We start from the raw sequence: 22013 nt of genomic DNA, 5'->3' as shown, positions 1-22013 counted from the left end.
CCCCCCCCGGCCGCCCCCCGCCCCGGGAGCTCGGACCCCGCGAGCGCCCAGGGCGGGCCCTGAACTTGGCGAAAGGCCGAGGTCCGCGCCGGGGCGTGGGGGTCTCGGGGGATGGGGGCAAAGGGCCGACCCAAGCGCAAACTAGGCACGGCCCTTCCGGCTTAAAACCCCGCCGGGGCTCGAGCCCCTCCGGCCTCCAGCCGGGAGGTCGCCGAGATGCAGTCCGGGGTCTGCCGCCGCGGAGTGGGAGGGGGCGTGCGGGGGTGACGGCAGGAGCGAGCGCGCCGTTACCTGAGCAGAGACAGAGCAATCCGAAGAGGTACAGGCGGGCGGGCTCCGCGATCATTGTCCTCGGGCGCGTCCTGCGTGCAGTCTCATGCCAAGAGGAGGGGCAGCGACGGGGCCCCCGAGCTCGCGCGGCCGCACACCCCACACGCCCCACGCAGAGGCTTAATGTGAGCGACGTGGGTCGATCCGCCAAGAGTTTTCGGGGCGACTGATGACTTGTCGGCCCTTGCGGACGCCCGTCAGTGCCTCGGAGCCCCTCGCAGACCCGCAGCTCCGAGGCGCGGCTCCGGGCTCCGGGCTCCGGGCTCCGCGCTCCGCGCTCCGGGCTCCGCGCTCCGGGCTCCGGGCGCACAACAAAGGGCCGAGCGGACCAGCAGCCGCGCCGCTTCCTGCCCGCGGGCCCCGCCGAGCCCCCCGGCGCGCGCCCCCCGGCGAGCCCGAGCGCCGCGGCGAGGGCAGGCGCGGCGGCGGCGAGCTTGGGGCGTGAGGCCCGAGTCGGGAGCGCCCGGGCGCGGCTGCGGCTGCGGCTGCGGCTGCGGCTGCGGCTGCGGCTCCGGCTCCGGCTACGGCGCGGCGCGGTCTGCGGCTGGCCCCGGGCGGCGGCGGCGGCGGCGGCGACGGCGCGGGAGGCGGCCGCGGGGCGCCGGCGGCTCGGGTGCTGCGGGGGCGCCTGGGCGGCCGGACGAGCGGGGGCGGCGGCGGCGGCGGCGGCGGTGGCCCGGGCCGGCGCCCGCTCCCATCACCTGCGGGACGAGCGGGGCGCGGAGGGCACGGGGGCCAGCGGCCGCGGCGCGGGCAGACGCGCGCCCCCCCGGGGCCCCCAGCGCCGCGCGCCGCTCAGCATCGCCCCGGGTCCCTCGCCCGCTGGGGCGCGCGCGGGCGCCCGGGGTCTCGGCGGCCGGGACGGCGCGGCGCGAAGTTCCGAGGGCGGCGGAGAGGCGGCCCCGACGCCGCGGGGCGGAGCGCGCAGGAGGCTGTGCGGAGGGCCCCGCCGAGCAGCCCCGAGCTCCGGGCTCTCCCGCCGCCGCAGCCGCCGCAGCCGCCTTAGCCGCCGCCGCTCCTCGGGCTCGCGGGCCTGTGGGTCTCCCGGGCGCCGGCCCCGGCCCCGGCCCCGGCCCCGGCCCCGCCCCGCCCCGCCGGCCCGCGAGCACTTAAAGGGGCCGCGCAGCCCGCCCCGCGCGGCGCTCTGGGCCCGACGCCGGCCGGCAGCTCCCGCTCGGCAGGTCCCGCTCGGCAGCTCCCGCTCGGCAGGTCCCGCTCGCGGCGATTGCGCCGCCCGCGCCGGGAGCCCGACTGCGGCCGCGGGGGAGGGCGCGCGCGCTCGCGACCCGAAGCCCAGACCCTCGGGACCTCCCTCGCCTGCTTCCCCCGCCCCCGGCTCCCCTGCACCTTTCCCCAAATGGAACCTCCCAGCCCAGGACTTCAGAAACCCTCCTGGTCCTCCTTAACCTCTTCCTGGCCGCTGCCCGGAGTTGGGAGAAACTCCGCTGGGCTCCGCCCTGCGTCAGTCACATTCTCTTTTTGGCCTTCGATCGAATGGGGGCCAGAAGCCGGTAGGACGGGGGGAGCGTGATGACTCCCGCGACCATATTAACCATCACACTCGTTGCCAAACAGTGGGGCACTGGGCCGCAGAAATCACTTGAGCTGCGGTTGCTGGCAGTCGTGTAGACCGTCTACCCAACTCGAGGGGCACAGGAGTGAGCCAGGGGGCCTCTTCTTTGTTTCACCAAGAGCCTCTCCTTCAACTCCTAGACTGTTAACAAATGGGGGAGTAATTCTGAAATAGGGACAAATGCAATAAAAAAAAAATGAAAAAAAAATCCTTGACTATCCCCAAGTTTGCGGCTATAAGGGAAGCCATTCAGCATTGTCTAAACCAGCGGGTCTACACCCCATATACCTTCCCTGAAACCCCAACCCACCAGTTACTATTTCTGTTATCATGCCAAATCTCAGTCATCTCTACTCAAAAATAGAGACGCTTGAGATATTAACAAATTTTAACAAATCACACCCAAACCAAACTAAACCTGGCATATCTGCGGAGCAATCTTGCACTCATTCACTTTTTTTTCTATTAAGTAAAATACTGTAGGCAAAACACCTGAGACATGGTGTGTGCCCAATAAATGGTAAATGTTGGTATTTAGAACTGGTCTTTCAAGTGAATCACTACCTATAAAATTATGTACAATAATTTCAAAATTTGAAATTTGGTATCTATCTGAATATACCAGACCTGCTTTCAGTGATGATCTCTGGAAAGGAGAACTGCATGCTAGATGGGGGCGGGGGGGGGGGGGGTAGGGAATGGGGATGGATTGGCTCTTTATGCTGTTGTGCTTCTCTATTTTTTTTTTAAGTGAGCACAAGCATTACCTAATGAAAGATAATCTTTTAAAAGCAAATTATACATTCATTATACATTCATTTTGGTTGCTGCTCCTACAACCAATGACCATGGAGTAGCATTTTGAAGAAAGAAACTCTGGTTAATAGCACCTATCTCTGAAAGTGAAAGATAGTTTAATCCTGGGAAAGCTAACTGCAAATTCAGTAAACAGGCCGGAGATAAGAATTCAAAGACTCCAACCAAAATCTGTCCAGCAGTAAAAACAAGAATGTGCCATAACTGCTGGAAAACATACATTGATTTGGTCTTTGTGAAAGGACATTTAGTGAGAAAGGTAGAATACATCTTTTTTCCCCTTGGGATAAAACATGCTTGTAAGATAAAGCTTACCCACTAACAGAAAATAAAAAAAGGTAGACCATGGTACTTGAGAGAGAGGGAAAAAATCCTCCAAATATTTTAAATAAAGATTTTTTGGGGAAAAAAAGATTTTGGGGAGAATCCCTGGGTGGTTCAGCAGTTTAGCGCCTACCGTTGGCCCAGGGTGCCGTCCTGGAGTCCCAGGATCAAGTCCCACATCCGGCTCCCTGCATGGAGCCTGCTTCTCCCTCTGCCTGGGTCTCTGCCTCTCTCTCCCTGTCTCTCATGAATGAATAAATAAAATCTTTAAAAAAAAAATAAAGATTTTTAACAACCACTTAGTAAAAAGTGTGTACTTTTAAATATAAACCAGAATAGATAAGAGAATCCCTAGTTCATTGTTTTCCAAAGTGCATCTTCTGATCTCTGGAAGTTTGCTAAAATTTCTCGAGATTTCCTTCATTGATCTCATTATTATTGAGTGGAAACCATAGGAATACTCCTTTCAATCCAATCCTTTTATTTTTCACCCTCAGTTGGCAACAACCCCCTCCCTCCATCTCCTCTATCTTACCCTTAGAGATTATATTACCTAGGAGTCAGCAATAAGAATCCTCAAGGAGTTAACTTTTGAGGAGTCCCTGATGAGGACTATTATCACAAACACATATGCTGGCCCTTTCTTCTTCCTCTGTCTCTTGCAAAGTATACTTTTCCGTCAATTGTATCAGTAAAAGTGGCATCAGAAGACAAGAATTTGTATTCAGAAGATACTAGGGATATATTAAGAAGTGGGACTCAAAGTACCTGAGAACTTTTGCAACTCCTTTCTTCCACTCACTTACTTACTCTTACTTGTGCAAAGAAACACTGGATAAATGTCATCTATGTGCAGGAACCAGTAAAGGGCCCTATAGTGGCACGATTCAAGTAGAAACTCAGTCACCCGGCCCTCAGAGCTCGTATTATAGCAAGCTACACAAGCTCCAGAGTAGAACCTATCAGAAAAAGTAGAGACAGCATGTCATTAGGGTTAAATGATAGTTCAGTCACTCCTGGAGATGGGTGAATCATAGCAACCAGTCACCTCTCCACTGCTACTCCTGGAGAATAAATTACTATTAGAGTTCATAAAATGTTCAATGTGTCTGTATGACCATGTGTACAAGTGTGAGTGTGTACACATGGATACAATGTCTACCTGTGTCAGTCTGTAGGCAACTCTGACACACAACAGAACTCTGACAAATAGCAAGGTAAGGAGAAAATGTCTTAATTTTCACTCAGAAACTATTCTGATCACCATGATCTGAATGAGTCACAAATTCTAAGTTTCCGTTTACAAAATTCTGATCTCATTTGGAGCTTGTGAAATTCAGGATCCCTAAAAAGTCTCCCTGAGAATTTTGAGGAAACCCAAAAATAACATACTCCAATAGTTATGTGAATGGGGCTTCTTGGACAGTAAAGATTCTAGAGCTGTGTTAATCTCTGAGGTTGGTCTGATCTGATTTTATCTTTTATGGGGGTAGTCGCAGGAACTCAGGAAATAACAAAATTCCCAGGCTCCCTCCTGGGATTCCAGATATCACTTCCCCAGATCAATGGGAGCAGACTAGAGTTCCTAAGGAAACTACAAACCAGAACATTGCTCTCTCTTCGCCTCTTAGGAAGAAGCCTTAGAATCAGGCCGCGCCAGAGTCTGGGATACTGTTGGAAGTTCCAGGAGATCTGGTCAGAGGCAGCGTAATACAAGCCATACACACTACGGCTGTGCTGCATATTCCAAGAGACTATCTCTCAGGGTCCAACAGCTAGCTTAGCAATTTTCACATGAAACTGCTGAATAATCTGTGAAATCTTTAATATCTGAGATAATGAACTAGGTTGAATATTTGAATACTTTAATATTTGAATTTTTTTTTCTAAGTTTGAATATATAAGAGAAGTTTCATGCAGGAGTGGTGGGTGGTTCAGTCAGTTAAGCAAGGGGCTCTTGATTTCAGCTCAGGTCTTGATCTCAAGGTCATGAGTTCAAACCCAGCGTTGGGCTTCACCCTGTGTATGGAGCATACTTAAAAAGAGAGAGAGAGAGAGAGAGAGAGAGAGAGAGAGATCCCATTCAATAAAGTAACCTAAAGTAACTCTAATAAAGGGAGAATAAACACATCTGTTGGAAACATCTACTGTTTTGGGAAGCCGTGTCTCCTTAGTAAACATTGCTCAGTCTGTGCCATGCTACTCAGGTAACAATATCTCTAATCCTCTATTCCTAACAATTAGGAACTGCAGCTTTCCTCACTAAACAGCATATGGTCGTTACTTTGGGGGAAACTTATTTTTTTTGTTGTTTAATTGAGCAATAGAGTATTGCGTACTGATTCTAGCTGCCATATGTGATAGCAACAAGTCACACGTAATAAATCACATATAGCGGGGTATAGATTTAACATGCAATGGCAATTCAAGGAAGAGAGAAATAATTTAGGATTAGAGCAGTAAAAAAAAAAAATGAAAGAATGGTAGGTAGGATTTCAAAATATGCCTTAGCTTTTTTCATGAAAGAATAAAGTTTACCATGATGCTTTCTCTTAAGAGTACATAGGACACATTTTAACAGCATTACTTTTGTTTGTTTGCTTCTCTGCCTTTTAGAATGTGTGATATTGCCCTCCGCCCCCCCCCCCCCCCCGCACTGGGAACCATAGGGAGAGGAGAGAGACTTCCTGAGTTATCTGTCTTCACTTACTTAAAGACTTACTGTGATGTTACCTGGGCCAGTTTCTTCACTACACGGAAGAGTGGGATAGGACTCCGTGAGTCTGTCTCTAAAGCTCATTAAAACGTATCAACTATGATGCACTCAAGCTTCTGTGGAATTGCTGTCAGTGTGCTTGCCTTTTAGCATCTCAGCATCCTGGGAACATTATGAATGTTCTAAACCTAGGGGCTATATTGCTAAATCCTTTCCGTAGGACCTGGGACCTTAACTATTAGCAACATAGGTCTCACTAGAATTTACTCCTCTGATATTGGCAATTTGTTTTTGAAGATGAAGGAGGGGGACACTGGGATTGATTGAGGGCAATATTTTGGGCCCTTTAGATACTGCCTTGACCAAATTCTCACCATGATTATGTTAGGTGGTATTATTATCCTAACTTAGGGATCAGGTTGAGACAGTAAATCATTAACTGAAGGTCCAGGGGTGTGGAGGTCATGGATCTTATATTTAAACTCAGCTTGTTTTGCATGTGGGAGCGGGCGTTTTGGGGAGGGTGCAGTTTCATGGAAGGATAGGCCTGGGAGACTTTGAAGTCAACATTTGGAAGGATTTCCCAAAGCCTTTAATATGCAAATGAGCTTGTGAGTCCCCAAGGGAAGAGCATCTGGAGAAGCCCTGGCTTTTTAGTAAACATTGCCCCTCCACACCACACAGCTACTATAGTAGTATCTCCAGTGCTCCCTGACTAGATTGCATATGTTACTTATGTGGGGGGGGCGGGGGGGGGAATTTATTTGTCTTGAAATGAGCAACGCAGTCTTCCTTACTGAGAAAGGCTGTAAACTGAAATGACTGCACTTCCAGGCCACACTTCAAAGAGCAGCCAGAGGGATCCTGTTGAAACCTGAGTCCATCGTGTCTCTGCTCTGCTTCGAAGCCTCCAGTGGTCTCCCTCCCACATAGAGTGGAAGCTCACTCTTCCCCAACAGCATCTCCTTACCCCCATTGACTTGCCAGTGCTTGTTCTGCTCCCATGCAGGGGCCTTTGTGCCATTCTGGAGTGTTAGCAGGCCACCACCTGCCCCGATTTTTTTATTCTTCCTCTGGCTTGAATCCTTGCTTCCATAAATCTACAAACCCACTCTTTCCTCTCACATCTTTTAATAAAAATCAAACCTTCCCAGAGAGTATTTTTCTGACCACCAATTATACAACGACATCTTAACACCATACTTTTCATACTCATGTCATGCTTTATTTTTCGGTTTTGTTTCGTTTTTCTCAACAGAGAGCTTACCCCATCTAGGATACTACATATATATTTCTTTATTTTTGTTGACTACTTCATTCCTCTTAAAATATTATATGGAGTCAGGAATTCTTGACTATTTTACTCACTTTTCTATTTCTATCCAGAGCCTAGTACCTCTTAGGCACTCAAATGTTTGTGGAATGAATGAATAAATGAAGGAACAAGTCATATTTCATGGTTAATATATCTTTTGAGAAAGCCTTCTTTAAAGAACCTATTTCCGTAGTTCTAAAGTGTATTTTCTCTAATATATAGTTCTATTATTTATTCAATCATTAACTTTATAATTGAGAAACCTGAAGCCTAAAGAAACTGACTTTCCCCAAAACACTCTTAGTTTTAATTTAGTCAAAACCAGAACCCAGGGTGCAGATGGTTAAGCGTCTGCCTTCAGCTCAGATCATAATCTTTGGGTCCTGAGATCAAGCCCTGCATCAGGCTCCCAGGGCAGCAGGGAGTCTGCTTCTCCCTCTCCTTCTGCCTTGCCCCCTGCTCTCTCTTTTTCTCAAATGAATAAATGAAATCTTTTAAAAATAATAAAAATAAAACAAAAAAATCCCAGTCCTCTCAGTCATGAGAGGGGCACCTGGGTGGTGCAGTCAGTTAAGTGGCAGACTTCACTTTGGCCTGGGGTGATCTCAGGGCACTCACCTCAGGGTCATGGATGGAGCTCTGTGCTCAGTGTTAAGTCTGCTTAAGACTCTCTGCCCCTTCCTGCTCTCTCTTTCCCTCTCAAATAAATAAATAAATCTTAATAATTCATGAGATTTCTTTCCACTGAAACAGATTAATCAGAAACCTTTGGACAAGATTATTTTTTTCTTTTAAAGTATTTATTTATTTATTCATGAGAGGCACACAGAGAGAGGCAGAGACACAGGCAGAGGGAGAAGCAGGCTTCCTGTGGGGGACCTGATGTGGGACTCAGTCCCAGGACCCTAGAAACATGACCTGAGCTGAAGGCAGACGCTCAACCACTGAGCCACCCAGGCGCCCCAGACAAGATTCTTTACCTTTGGAATTCATTCATCAGTAGATATACTATAATTGATATTATATTATTCTATATTATATAGTGAAGTTTGCATATTTCTGACTTATCTTTTAAAAAATTTAAAGATCTTCAACTCCTAATAGCATAAACTAATAACAGCCAACATTTATATAGCATTATGTGCTAGAGGTACTGTATTCTTAGTATTTTATGTATTCTGACTCATATATCCTAAATTCATAAATACATTATTTGATAGGTTACTACTATTATCCTATTTTATGTGTGAGGAGATAGAGGATGTTCAGCTATTATGAGGATGAACACATATTTGAACCTTGGCTACTTGAATTTATCCCTACACCAGATCATTAGATGCAAATAAAAGCTGTTGCTTAAACTAATGTTATTCTTACAGATTTGGTTCTAGTTGAAAAAAGCTATCACGGTGCAACTTTGTTTTGTTTGTTTAGAGATCAACTTTCATTTTGGGAATGAGTACAAGAAAGTGACTCTGAAGTATATGCATCTGTAGTTCTACTTCTATATGGAATTTAGATGTTTAAATCTCTTTTATTTTATATACAAAATGTTCAAAGGGGTTTTTTGTTTCTCTTAACTCTGACGAGAAGGCATGAAAAAATATACAGTACAAGTTTTTTTGGAACTTCAAAATATATTGAAAAACATAAAGATGCATATATATTTATATCTTACCACAAAATTTTGCTATCTTTTGGTTCTTACTTCCAGATATATCTGGTACGAAGCATATACTATACTAATCATGAATTAAAATTCTCTTAAATTGGGATCATAGTTAACAGCTGCACAGCTGAATGAAACACGCTATAGGCCTACAATTTGAACACAAACTGACTATTTTGTAAGTAATTTACATTATATTTAATTCTGCAGATGTGTTTTACAAAACTGTTTAAAGTTTTTGGGGTTTTATTGCTTTTTAAAAAATCCTTTCAAGAAATATTTAGAAGATTGAGGTACATATGTTGGGACTTATGTCTCATTTGTACCTTCATATGTTTAGCCCCACCTCTGCTTTATTTATTCTGAATAATGTTTTACCTAGGTTCTAAAAGTTATTTTAATCAGTTCATTAATGAAATATTATGTTGACTTGAAAAACATCTTGAAATTTTATTAAGCGTTTCCTATTTTCCGGGTTATTTTCTGGGTCAGCAAATTAAAAGTAGGCCTACATATTTAATGTTATATTAACTAGAAGAAATAAAGTATTCAAATTTATTGTAAGTACTACTACTACTAACAACATTAATAATAAGGAATTAATTAAATTGTAGCATTGCACGTCATTTGGAAAATTTTATGTTATTTATTTTACAGCCTCTTAATGTATTTTTCTCTTATGGTTTATGAAAAAATGACTTCTCATTTGAAAAGCTAAATTGGGGCTTTGGAATTTAATAGCTGCCTGGTGTGATTGAGGCCTAGGATTCTAAATCTGGAGGTGCTCATTCTTGTGGATAAATACTGACTCTATATCCCACAATTGTCATTGAGGAACAATCTGCTGTTGAAATTGACATGAAATGTAAACCTACTGTCTTAACAACAAGGATAATTATATATTTTCCCAAGAGTTTAATCACCTCCTCTCTAGTGCCCTGGCCACATTCCAACAAAATCATCCAATTCCATTATTCTTTGTTGATTTGATCTAATCTCATCTTCTCAATTTCCTATCACTATCTACTACTTAAAAGCTGCTTTATCACACCTACCAGCTAGAATTTCACTGGTACAGTACATATCTTGTTGCATTTATGTATCATATCAGTATCTTTGAAACAAAACAGATGTTTGCTGAAGCCAGTAAAACAACCTTACCAAAAAGATATCACATGAAAATTATTCAAAGATTTCTAAACATTAATTTTTACTTACAATGCTTCAACTACAAAGTAAAAAAAAAATATTATGTGAATTTGGCATGTCAATGTTTTGCCACAATTTTTCTTAGATTACATACTATAAGTAACATGGTTGTACTCAAATGCTATTTGGTTCTAATGTGGTTTCATTTAATTTTCTTCAAAATATAGGAATAATGCATTTACAGAACATTTGGAAAATACCCTCCAAACCCAAATTTATAATAATTCACTCAAGTATCATCACGTATGCTATCAACATTTTATTGGATTGTCTTTCTTTCTTTTTTCCTTCCTTCCTTCCTCCCTCCTTTCCTTCCTTCCTTCCTTCCTTCCTTCCTTCCTTCCTTCCTTCCTTCCTTCCTTCCTTCCTTCCTTCCTTCCTTCTTTCCATCCTTTCTCCCTCCCTCTGTGTGTAGAGACTTTTCTTCTTACCATATGGAATAATACTCTAAAAACTGCTGTATATAACCTACATTTTCACTCAACAATATGTCATGACAATTTTTCTGTGTCATAAATTATTCTTTAACACCATCATTAAAGGGATAAAATAGAATTCCATCACATGAATGTACTAAAATACATGTAACTAATCTCCAGTGGTTAAATATTTAGGTTATTTCCAATTGCCACTAAGATGTATAGAATCTGAATCTTAAAAAAGAAATCGTATTAGGATATTGTCTTGCTGGTAAACTGTTAATACATTTCATTTTAGTCACAGATATTCTATGAAGCAAACCATGCTTCCCACAATTTAAGTGACTTATTGTTTGGAGTTACCAGGCAGCTTGTTCAAATGCTCTTAGAACCAACATAGGTAGGTGTTAAAGATCACAGACAACAATAAAGAACTATTAGACAATTCTTAACACCTAAAATTTTCACCTTTTTTCCAATAGAATTATTTGTTTGCTCAAGGAGTGCCTTTTGTTTTCATTACAACAGATTAATAATTGAAAGTGTTTGTATTTCACAGGTATGCTTGATTTCACAGGTTTTGTATTTCACACCAGAAAGTAAACTTTGTTCTTTAGCAAGGGCAATAAATCAAGACCTAAGGCTTTTCCTAAACAATTACCTTTGAGAAAAAGTATAAACTAAAGGACAATTCATTATTTTGCTAATTGTTCTTTCCAGCTGGAAGTGTATACTGTTTAGCATATGGCTATTATAACTACAGACAATGACCATATAATGTGACCATACATAAATACACTAGTCTAAATAGGATCAACCTAGATGTATTGTGTGCATCCTAATTTATCCAGATCATATTATTTTGGTTAACATACATAGTCATCTATTCATTTTCCTCTAAATTCCACATGGGGCTCATTGTAGAATAGGAGTTTGAAAAAATGTAACTATCTTCCCTTTCCTGGTGAAATATGAACCATAAGGTTAGAATAATTAGAGAAAAGACATCAATTCCCATATTGGATGCCTTAATATTTGAAGATAAAATGCCATTATTTCTTGAGGGTGGTAATGTTATCACTATTTATTTATATACTTATTTTGAGAGAGAGAGCAAGAGCACCCACACGGTGGTGGGGGTGAGGGCAGAGGAACAGTGAGAGAACCTTTAAGCAGACTCTACACTCAGAGTGGATCCTAATGAGGTACTCTATCTCAAGACCTTGAGATCATGACCTGAGCCGAAATCGTTAGTCACTTGACTGAATCACCCAGGTGCCCCAATTTTATCACTTTTTAAATATGAGATCTTTAGGGGTGTCTCGGTGGCTCAGTGGTTGAGCATCTGCCTTTGGCTCAGGGCATGATCCTGGGGTCCTGGGATCTAGTCCTGCATCAGGCTCCCCACAAGGAGCTTTGTCTCTGCCTATGTCTCTGCCTCACTCTCTGTGTCTTTCATGAATAAATAAATTAAATCTTAAAAAAATAGATCTTTATATGGAAAATCTATGTTTGAAATAGTTGTGGATTTTTTTGTAAGTTCTGCTTAAGTCATAGAGCAATATACAGAACACTTGGCAAAGTCTAATTAATAAACCAAATTATCCACTACTCTAGATTTTTCTGACCTTGCTCCCTTTAATATTTCACAACAACAAGAATACTTGAAAAGGTGATTGTGAATATTAAGATGTTTCTTTCAACGTGTTTATGCATCCTAGAACATCATTAAAGGTATTTCCCAGGTGGAAACTATGTGATTAAGGGAGCAGAACAGAGTCTGGAGAGCTTGCCTTCTAGTTCAGACTTTCCCTGGGTAACTCTTCATTTTTTAAGTTAGATGAAAGTCTCTTTCCCAGAAAGCCTTCCCAGACCTGCCATTCCCCACCTTCCCTGATAGGTCAGCTGTCTCTGTAAAATGCTTAGATACATTTGGACTATTTCTTCATAGCATTGATCACAAATAATTGCTGTAAAAGTAAGTCTTTTAAGCTTGCCTCCTCTGCCTCCACAGTGGCTGTAATGACTTCTGACTGTTCACCAATAGCGTTTTAGCTCTTATCAAAGTTCACTGAATGTGACTTTGTGCTTATGCTTCTGTACAATATACTAAATTTTGAAAAAAATATTTAGCTAGACTAAGAGGAAGAATAAGAAGAAAGTGTAAATGCAGGCATATGGGCATTAAATCTAACTACACAATTCCCTTGGAAATTTTATTTTATTGATTTATTCTATTTCAGTTTTCTCAGTAAGGGAGGTGGTATCATTTTGTCCCCTCCCCCTGGCCTGGAGAATATTTGACAATGTCTAGAGACATGTGTGGTTGTCACACTAGGTGGAGAAGGGATAAAGGGCTACTGGCATCTAGTGTATAGAGGAAAGGGATATAGAAAACATCTCACATTATATACAGGACAGTCCTTCACCCCCAACAAAGAACAATTGGGGCCAATATGTCCATAGTATCAAGATTGATAAACACTGTTCCAGTCTAGCTCAATACATTCTAAGGGGATTTTTTTTTTTTGGTGAGGATTAAATAAGAGAGTAGACATGTGTCTTATAAATGGGGTACAGTTAGGTTCTAAAGTTTTTATTTTTATTTTTTTTAATTCATGGGAGACACACACACACAGAGAGGCAGAGACACAGGCAGAGAGAGAAGCAGGCAGAGAGAGAAGCAGGCTCCATGCAGAAAGCCTGATGTGGGACTCGATCCGGGGACTCCAGCCACGCCCTGGGCCGAAGGCAGGCGCTAAACCGCTGAGCCACCCAGGGATCCCCAGGTTCTAAAGTTATTAGGCAAGCTATATTGTGTACCAACTGTAAAGGGAAATATTGTAAATAACATAAAATTGAATGCAAACACAGCCAAAGCATTATGAAATGCTTATATACCTTAAAATAGACAATTTAATTACATTTTTCTGAAAATTGCAATCTAGCCTATTTAAAGAGGTATATTTATTCAATAATATGTTATTTACTTCTGTCTATACTTGGAATGAATAGAGTAAGAAGGATGATACTTAAAGATAAGGCAAACTGGAAAGTTGAATTGGTGTGGATTACACCAGGTATGTGCTATTGACAGGGATCAGAAAGCTGTTATGGTCATAATTCCTAAATGCTACAAACTTGACATGATGCAAGGAGTATTAGCAAAATTTTGCTGTTGTGTGGACATGAATTTGAATGAGCATATAATAAATATCTATTATGTTTCAAAGCATATAAGTATACTTTTATTTATATGTCTTTAGTAAGAAAAACAAGCATATAATATTTATACTACTCATCTTCCAGTGAACTACAAGATAAGGGGATGTCCAAGGAAAATTCAAAGTTGAGAGTATTTAGTGTTTATTTAAATTTTGCTCTCTGGGGGCATCTGTGTGGCTCAGTTGGTTAAGCGTCTGCCTTTGGCTCAAGTCATGATCCCAGGACCAAGTGTTCAGGGATGGAGCCCTTGGTCGGGTTGGGCTGTCTGCTCAGCAGGGAGTTTGCTTCTCGCTCTGGCTCTCCTGCTCATGCTCACTTGCTCTCTCTCTCTCTCTCTCTCTCTCTAATAAATAAAATCTTAAAAAAACAAACGTTGCCATTTGGGGTGGGTAAAGTGATAGTTTGGTGCAAACTTAGGACAATGATGAGGTACAATATTTGTTTCTAAAATGCATAAAGAGATATCTGTCACTGACTAGCTGGGTGACCTTGGACATGTCTCTTAATATCTCTAAGATATTTTATATTAAGTTATATTAAGTTAATTTTTAAGCCTTTTATATTAAGTTAAAAGAATAATAGCTCTTACCTCATGGGAGTGTGAGGATTGAAACACATAATATGCATAAAGTGCTTAGCATAGTGCTTGGAATATAGTAAGCAAAGGTTACATATCAATTGTTATGATTTACTGTGAAAAAGAGCACTATCCTGGGAACCTCAGGATTAAGTTTACAGTTAGTAGAAGACCACAAACATGTATTTCTTTTAATTTAAAAAAAGTTATTTTTTCATTTTTAAAATAATTGAGCAATGTGTATAAAGTTTGTTGCTAAAAAAAGTGTTCCAAAAGCCAGAGAGCTTAAAAGATATCTGTATAGAATAACATTTTTTTAATATTTTATTTATTCATTTATTCGAGAGAGAGAGAGAGAGTGAGAGAGGCAGAGACACAGGCAGAGGGAGAAGCAGGCTCCATGTAGGGAGCCGAACGTGGGACTTGATCCTGATCCTGGTTCTGCAGGATCACACCCTGGGCTGAAGGCGGCGCTAAACCGCTGAGCCACCCGGGTTGCCCAAAATTAAACCGGAAATGCAATGGGCTGAGAGGTTATTGATATAATATTCTCAAAGCATATCCCCTCTTAAAGGCTATGAAAATAAGTAAACATGATTTTTAAAGCAATTAAGAACGAAACTTTGCAAATTAGGAATTTAAAAAATGTATAATATTTTATTTTATTCTATGACAAAATGATAAAATCTGTTTAGAATAGTATATCATTACAAGTTCAGAAATGTACAAGCTGACTTATAGAGGGCACAAAGCCAAGAGAATGAACATAAAACTCTCAATGTCTATATTTAACTGTCATGAAATGAGCTTTCTAATGCTTATTTATTTGTGAGTAGATGAGGCTTAAGGGCAGAAAACAGTAGCTTCTAGAATCAAAGAATCACTTACTTAAGGCTAGGAGGTTCAGAGATATTTTCTCTGACATTACTATATATATATATATATAATTATAATATATATATATGTATAAAATTAACTCTCCAATACATAGTAAGGAGTACCAAAAAACTCCTTCAGAACCAATTTGGTCTTGAAAGAAAATACTACTTTGTATTTAAATTAGATTTTATCAAGATTTCCCTCACATTGCATGGTGTATAAGTAATCCTCATACATTCTTTAAGAAGTAGATTTTCGTAGTCCATCATAAAATTATTTTAAAACAATAATTAATATAATATATTAAACTGAGCTTTAAACATGAGGCTTAGTACTTTATGGGAAACCATTTACTTGTAAAACATAAATAACTCGAGTTATTCTTTTAACTCAAAGATAATTCTCTTCATGTCCTGCCACTATGAAATGGGTAAAAGAATCTCCCAATACAAACCTCTTTACAAATATTGGGAATTTGTAGTGTTTGAAATTCCCTTCAAGACTGGATTACGTTTTTCACTAGGATATTTCTTAGTTCATGCATGTTCCCTTGGACTAATTTTAAAGTTCACTCTAGTTCATAGTAAATTATCAAAACGTAATTCAAAATTCAAGGCACGTGCACACACACACACACACACATTTTGATGAGGAAGTTCACAGTAGGTCTTTTTCTATTTTATTTTTGTAACTTCATCAATAAAGTAAAATACCTTCTCCTTGACCTGTTTCAATTGGCTGAAGGTGTTTAGTATACAATGCTCTGTTGCCCTCTGCTGGCTGAAAAATGATAAATAAAAACTTCCCATCTGCTCCTTAACTATATGGGGGCCATGGAAAACAACATGAGAAATAAAGACATAGTTCAAAGGTATAAAACAGTACATTAGAGTGATAGGAAATAAAAAATGAATTTCTAGAAGATTTTAGCATGTTTCAAAAAGTCCCTAAATTTGGGTTATTTTTAATTAGTTTTTGTATTAGCTCAATAATGTGATTATTTTATATAACCCTAAACACTCATTAATTTTAAAAAATGCTCTATTCCATTATATTAAAGTGATAATTACAATACTTATAGTTGTCTAGGAATCTCCTGGGGTTTACCGACAGGATGTGTATGATGTTCTAATCACCAACATGTTTGTGGAATATTTTTATAATGATATTATGATATGTCTAGTATGATTTTATTTTTGTAAAGAATTGTTTTTTTATCTAGTTGAAAAAATATCCTCAACATATTTTTAGTAAAAGTGTAAATAGCTGGATATTAAATTTCTCCTATACTAATTAAGCAAGTGATTTATGGTGCATATTTCCTTCTCTTTTAGCACATTCTTTGTTACTACTCACATCTCACTGAGGAAAAAGTAACATCAGTGTATTATGATGCGTAAATTTTTTAATAAAAATAGCAGTGACAGTGCCCCAAGGAACATAAAAGGCATAGACTGATGAATTTACCTGGTTTTATTTTTGCACGGCACGCTGCTTTAATGCTTGATTACATTTATTTCAAAAACATTTCTAAAGAGTACCCTTACCATCCATGGCAGAAGAGTCAGACTTTATTTTTAAGGGGATCTCGCTGGTTTTTCTAAAACATACATGGGTTAAAAGTTTAAAACAAAGCTGTCACTGTTTTTTTCAGAATTTTGGCCTGGATTTTGAATCTGGGATTTATTTTATATTTTCAATAGTTTCTCTCAGCTACAATATAAGCTGAAATAATCTGGTTTTCATTTCTCTGAGTATATTTCTTTGGAACATTTATAAAACTTGGGTCACGGTTCTTTGCAACAGGCTTTATTCCATGAGCTCTGCCTTCCTATTTTATCCTCACAACCAGTATCCATTATGAATCAAGAGGATAATTTTTCCCCATGGCTTCCTTGCCAAAACAACTGTCAATACTTTTAAAATTTTCTGGAGCAAATAATGTTTTATAACTTACTCTAACTACCTCTGTTCTAGAATGTATTCACATCTCAAATTTTCCAAGAACATATCTTCAGCCCAATCTTCAAGTCACTTGAAGTCTTTGCTTCTCCATAAATTGAGAGGAAAAAAGTTTCGTCTTGAAAAATGTAATTACATCAATAAGGTAGAAAATAATTTTTTTACTTTCCAATTCACAAGTGAGATTTAAAAAAAGAAGATGCACTGTTCAGTTTTTAACATTTCATCCTCATAAAAACACCAGGAAGATTTTTTTTAAGTGTGCATTGTAAGACTTAGGAAAATAGGAAAATGAAATGCAGAAGGCCATTTTCCATATTCACAGGATGGCTTGTAGATCAAAAGGTAGATCTGCCCACCTCTAAATGCATGGTTTTTTTTTTGTTTTTTTTTTTTTGTTTTGTTTTTTTTTTTTTTATGACACCTCTCAGCCTCCAAAGGAGGAAACAAAGCTGGGAGGCCATTTGTATCAGGGTCTTTTTTTTTTTTTTTCCCAAAGATTTTATTTATTTATTTATTCATGAGAGACACAGAGAGAGAGAAAGAGAGAGAGAGAGAGAGAGACAGGCAGAGGGAGAAGCAGGCTCCATGCCAGGAGCCTGACGTGGGACTCAATCCCAGGGCTCCAGGATCAGGCCCTGGGCTGAAGGCGGCACTAAACCACTGAGCCACCCAGGCTGCCCTGTATCAGGGTCTTAAAGTGATCATGCCCTTTGATGCAGTAATCCTAACTCTGGGAAGCTAAGCAAATATTCTATATCCTTCACAGCATTAATTAAAATAATGTAGGAAACAAGGGAAGAATAGGAAAGGGTTAATTAAATTTCTTCCTTCCTTTTTTTTTTTTAAGATTTTATTTTTAAGTAATCTCTATACCCAATGCGAAGCTCGAACTCACAACCCCAAGATCAAGAGTCTTACCTTCCACCAATGGAGCCAGTCAGGTGCCCCCAAAAGGGCTAAATTTCTAATAAAAAATAATGGATAAGTAAGTAAACTATGGTGTCACTTAATGGACTATTAGTCATTAAAATAATAGTTATGAGTTATTCAGAAAGCTGTGAGTTGCTTAGGATAATATTGGCAAAATATTATAAAAGTTTATATATTATGTAATTAAATTGGAAAAGATGTATTTGTAGGTACCAATAGAGAAAGGTATCCCATATATTGTTGGGTGAAAATAACTAGCTATGTATTGAAAAATAATAATAATATGAATGTTCTATCCTATGTAAATTAAAATAAATTCTTCTACTCTATTTCTGTGTGATGTATATAAAGTTATTGATGATCTAGGAAACAAAAGCTGTTAGTAATTTGTTAGGTATATATTTTTATAGTATTTAAATTTAGAACATATTACTTTTAGAATTATAAGAAGAATAACAATATAATATTAACAGTATGATTATAGGTATGTTGAAAAATAACCAGTGACAATAGTTGATATTTTAGGGTGATGAATACATATCTGTTGTTTTTTTAAAAAACATGCTTTCTACATGCTTTTATTTGTTTTATTAAAAAAAATAGAATAAGCGTTATAAAAATAAAACCCGACTATTAAGCTCCTTCTTTTTATTTCTCTATCTCATGCATTTTTATGAGAAATGTTATTTTGCTTTGTGGCTCTTGAAGGAGTAAGGCAGGTTCTCCTAACAAATAACAGCCTTGGATAGGTTTATTACTCTGATAGAACTAATTTACTTAGCTAATTTCTATGAAAATGTTAAAATTGAAAGTCGCTTTACTGAATAATTGCTGATGCCCATTAAGGATAAAAAGAAAATAAGTACGATAGTGTTCTATGAACTTGGAATTCTTTAATTCTCAAAAATGGTAACCTGAAATTTAGCTTTTGTTAAACAACTTGAATAGTACACACAAAACTGCCATGACCATTGATGCATTTAACTAAGAGACTTCATGGGTTTTGTGCATCTCGAGTACTTCAGAGATACTTTTGAATTTGTAATTTTATTTCAAAAAAATTATATGTATTTTTAAAAATCCTTTTTAGGGCAGCCCGGGTGGCTCAGTGGTTTAGCGCCACCTTCTGCCCGGGGCGTGATCCTGGAGTCTCACATGGGCCCCCTGCATGGAGCCTGCTTCTCCCTCTGCCTGTGTCTCTGCCTCTCTCTCTCTCTCTCTGTTTCTATCATGAATAAATAAAATCTTAAAAAAAAAATCCTTTTGGGACACCTGGGTGGCTCAGCGGTTTAAAAAAAATCCTTTTTAAAGTTATGAGGCAATATCTTCTTTCCCTCCTAATATCAGCATAATAGTTAGAAAATGTTACAAATTAATCTATATTAACCGGAACTTCCTGTAAGAATTGGAGCCAGGTAGTATCAACATTGACTTCTTCATGTTACTGAGAGAACTCCTTCTAAATGTTTATGAAAAATGTTATTAGTCTTTTTTTTTCTCCCTCTCTCCTCTCTTTCTCTTTTCATCATAACCATAAAGATAAATAATCATTTATACAGTGAAATATATTTTGTGTTTTAGGGAGGTAAATGTTACCTTGAATAAACGTACAGATGTGATTTTATTCATTTTCTCTTTTTTTGATACACACGCCTTTTGGGTTTCTCTACAACAGAGAGCTAAATGGAAACTTGCTTTAATTCCAACATCATGTCAGACATCACTGAATATATACTGACTTTCATATACAAACATCTTTTAAATCTCATGCCCAAAAAAATGCTCTGCTTTTAGAAGGAATCATGTGAATGAATAAAGTACCTTATATATATAAATTATATATATATATATATATAGTCCCCAACTCCTCCTATGCACAAATTTTTAAAAAGCCTTCAAAACTTAAAAAGCATTTATGATTAAAATATTAATTAGATAATGATGTTATTAAAGAATACAAGTATAACAAAATTATCAGTTTCCTTTATTCTTCCTTGGTGGAAAAAAAAAAATGACATTGAGTGGGAGTTTTAAATGGCCCAAAGGAAAGAAGGCCTCTGTGTGCCTCAAATTTGATATTTTAAGTTGAAGTCAGCTGTTAAGAATTACTGAATTATCCAGGGCAGAATCTTGGGTATGGCTCACGTTACAGTATGTTGGATATGAAAAGTTGAACACAAAAGGAGTGAAAACTTTGCAGTGATTAAAAAGGCCTGTGGGATTGAATTTTTAGATTCCAGAGCAGCACATCAAGAGGAATGTTGCAGATTCTCGAGTTCTCGCAGCAAATTGTGTCTGTAAATTGATAAAGTGTTTCTGAGGAAACATCAAGATGGCTCTATAGAGTATATAAAATTTCTTTTAGTTCTCTTGGGAATGAAAATTAAATCTTATGAGTGAAAACAAATACAAAACAAAGTTAAGAAATTGAACATATCTCGATTTCAATCAGGACAGAACGTAGAGTGGATATAGTTGGCTATTTCTACCTATTTTCTACTTTCCATCTTTTGAAACAACATTTTTTAATATTTCAGGATTCACTTTAATTAACCTTTATTGTGTCTTTTAAATATTTTAGGCATTTTGTGAAATATAGTGAATATCTCTCTGTATGAAGATTGCATAATTCCTTCAGATTTTATTACTTAGATTTTAATAAAATTTCTCTCCCATTTCCTATTTATTTGCCTCCGAACCATTTTTCCTCATAAATACAACTGAAATCTAATGAAACATGATCAGTTTGTGGATTACTGAGAATATTGTAGGTATTGTCAATTTAACCATGGAACCCCAAGATGAGCATTATGGAAGGATTCCATTGTTTACTCAAACAAAATATGCTTCTTTCATGCCAGAAGGAATAAATATTGATAAAATTTGTTACAGAATTTGCATACATTGCTAAGGGGTTTACATTTAAGGAGAAAATTCTTTAGCATCTATGCTTCTAGATAGAGTCTGCTTTTAATATGTGCAAATGTGTGAGGAAGTATGTGTGTATGCATTTAACTTCAAGAAAATATCTTTGGTAAAACTTTGCATTTTTGGTAAAGGATATCATAAAAGTTTGTGAATTTATTCAAAGTAAATTGGAGGTATTTTTACATTGCATTTTATGCTAGAATTGAGCATTTAACTGAGGAAGCTGACTGTGAATGGGAAGCAGACATTTTTACAAATGTGTTTCTTTGTGATACTTAACTGTCCCTTTAATGTTTCTTTCTTAGATAAGGAGTGATAGTTCTTTTAAACACTGTTCTTTTGAAAAATGAAAGTAGATACAAGTTCAATAATCTCTCTATTGTCCCTTCATTATGATCCAAGAAATAATTTATTAAAAAAACTAAAGCAGCTGAAATTTAAGTGCTTCTGAACGAAGAAAGTGCTGTATGACAGTGCTTTCTTAAATGTCATAGCTCTTGGGGCATCTGGGTGGCTCAGTGGTTGAGCATCTGCCTTTGGCTCAGGTTGTGATCCCTGGGTTCCAGGATGGAGTCCTGTATCAGGCTCCCCGCAGTAAGCCTGCTTCTCCCTCTGCCTATGTCTCTGCTTCTCTCTGTGTGTGTCTCTCATGAATAAAGAAATAAAATCTTTAAAGAAAATTCATAGCTCTCAACAATTTTATAGGTATTCATAATAAAATAATTGAAGGTAGGAAAATCACACATTGGAATCTTAATCAAATCATGGAACATCTAAAACTAAGTTTAGTAGAGGCATCTCTATCTTATGGTGATTTATGCAACAGAATTGGAACAAGAATACATTTGGCATATACTCCGGGAAGACTCACATTTACCGAATTACTCAGGGAAGCTGTAAACCTATGTGTGGTGGTGTCTTTCTTACACAGTATAGCCTTGTGATGGTGGTGCCCTGCCTACAGCTGTTGAAGAACTGGCAGCCTTTTCTTTCAGTGATTTGGTCTAGATTCTGAATCTTGTAAAGAGTTAACCCTCTGGGCAGCCCCGGTGGCTCAGCAGTTTAGTGCTGCCTTCAGCCCCGGGTGTGATTCTGGGGACCCGGGATCGAGTCCCACGTCAGACTCCCTGCATGGAGC

General features: G+C 39.4%; 1 protein-coding gene across 7 annotated transcripts in view; it reads right to left on the bottom strand.

Moving 5' to 3' along the window:
• Positions 1-22013, bottom strand: part of ROBO1 (roundabout guidance receptor 1) — a 1129252-nt gene that overhangs the window by 403152 nt on the left and 704087 nt on the right. The window contains exon 1 of one of the 7 annotated variants that reach the window (XM_072806526.1): positions 292-697. The exons of the other annotated variants lie outside the window; for them this stretch is intronic. Coding sequence (XP_072662627.1) covers positions 292-346 — 55 coding nt within the window. The 5' untranslated portion in view covers positions 347-697. Of the gene's footprint in view, positions 1-291; positions 698-22013 lie in introns of those variants that run through there. 7 annotated transcript variants of the gene reach the window in all.

The sequence above is a fragment of the Canis lupus genome, chromosome 30 (assembly GCF_048164855.1).
Source record: "Canis lupus baileyi chromosome 30, mCanLup2.hap1, whole genome shotgun sequence".
Lineage (NCBI taxonomy): Eukaryota > Metazoa > Chordata > Mammalia > Carnivora > Canidae > Canis > Canis lupus.
This window is presented reverse-complemented; position numbering and strand designations above follow the sequence as displayed.